Raw genomic sequence first — 1,609 nt, 5'->3', positions numbered from 1 at the left:
GGTTCTTTTATAAAATACAAAAGTTTGGACAATTTTTAAAAATGTAATAGTAAAATTTTGGGCCAAAAGATTTTGAGATTTAAGAATTTATTAAAATATGGATAAAATTTATAAACAAATACTATGTATTTATCAAAGTAACAAACTACCCACAAGCCACGGCTAAGTACCACGTTAAAATAGTTGCATGGTTCAACACCTCGATGGTGCCGCTTTTGCCGCTTCCCCCCCCCCCCCCCCCCCCGGCATTCCACCCACCCATCCACGTACTCCACCCCCTTACACGTTCTCTCTCTTTTTGTCCTCTTTTTCTGTTCTCACTATTTATCTTCCTTTCAATTCATTCAATCTCTTTTGCCATTGCCACCACCCAGCTCGTACGAGCTTATATTAAAAGTAAGGTGGTCTAATTTAATTTGTTAAAATGGCTACCGGAGCTGCCGGTGATGGAATATTCCGGGGAGTATTCGAGGGATCAATTTCCGGTCACGATATGGAAATTTCGAAGCGGCCGTATCACCGGAATTGTAGTTGTGCGCTGCATAAATCGAGAGGAAATTGCTCTCATTCGTCGCGGGGACTGAATGTTTCGTATCCGATTCGCCGGTCGTGGAGTGAAGGATGTTTGTCACTGGTTGCGGCGGCAGCAGCGGCGGGTTCCGGCCATTCATCGCCGTGTTCTTCACCTGCTGTGGCGGCTGTGGCTGATATTGGGAACGGGAAAAGGAATTTGCTTCCGGTTAATGAAGATGGTGAAGATGATCTCGTTTTCTTTAAGGTTTAATTAATAAATTTTTTATTTGTTTTCTTTTTTTATTTTGAGGGGAATAATTGCTGTTTTTTTATTACTCTATTGAACAAAAAAAATGGTTGTTGTTTCTCTGAGATTTGCTTGTTTAATGGTGTATTTGACAGCATGAAGAAATGTTAAAATTTTTGAAGAAATAGTTTTCATCTTTAATTTATTTTGTTGATTTTTTATTAATAAAATAAATTTGGCATTTCTCGATTTCTGGGTTATAGTGTTAATGTTCTCTGTATCGTTTCAACTTTATGAATCTCCCCGAAGAGACAATGGCTTTCATCTGTATGAATTTTGATTTTTCGTATTCACTGCAAATTTAATTCCTATTAAATGATTCCATTATTTCTAGCTCCTAATGTTTTTTAGAAAATTTTCTTATTGAATTTGCTTTTATTCTGATTCTTAATGCTTCTCGTGAACTGGTAAGTAATACGGAAATCAAATGCGTATTGCCCTTTTCATTGTATTCTAGAACTTTCGGGAATCCTCCATTTTTGCATCATATCTGTGAAACGTTACGCGAATCTCACGTCTGACAAAATATGAGAGATGCAAGATATATAACTAAACAATCCTATTAACATGTTTTAAAGCTATGTAGGCTTGATCTCAAAGCGGACAATATCACTTGTGAAATACACGCTTACTATAAAGCGAGTATCGACCATGGAAAACCAAAACGAATCTTTGTGAAAACTTTTTTTTTGGTTTTCCATCCGATATCTGGTACTCGCATTGGAGCCCAATTATATCCGGATTCACGCCGCGTAAGGTCTCATTCGGGGGAAGCGCTCCCTACCCAGA

At 37.8% G+C, this 1,609-nt stretch overlaps 1 protein-coding gene across 1 annotated transcript; it reads left to right on the top strand.

Moving 5' to 3' along the window:
- Positions 1-326: 326 nt before the first annotated feature.
- LOC109239359 lies at positions 327-961 on the top strand. The gene has a single exon (XM_019405911.1). The coding sequence runs from the start codon at positions 425-427 to the stop codon at positions 782-784; it is 360 nt and encodes a 119-aa protein (XP_019261456.1). The 5' UTR covers positions 327-424; the 3' UTR covers positions 785-961.
- The last annotated feature ends 648 nt before the right edge of the window (positions 962-1,609 follow it).

This window comes from Nicotiana attenuata, unplaced genomic scaffold (assembly GCF_001879085.1).
Source record: "Nicotiana attenuata strain UT unplaced genomic scaffold, NIATTr2, whole genome shotgun sequence".
Taxonomy (NCBI): domain Eukaryota; kingdom Viridiplantae; phylum Streptophyta; class Magnoliopsida; order Solanales; family Solanaceae; genus Nicotiana; species Nicotiana attenuata.
The sequence above is the reverse complement of the archived record's forward strand: the minus strand, read 5'-3'. Positions and strand labels throughout refer to the sequence as shown.

Bases quoted from the DNA above. Each gene is read 5' to 3' on its own strand.
- LOC109239359 (XM_019405911.1), top strand. From the start codon at position 425: ATGGCTACCGGAGCTGCCGGTGATGGAATATTCCGGGGAGTATTCGAG.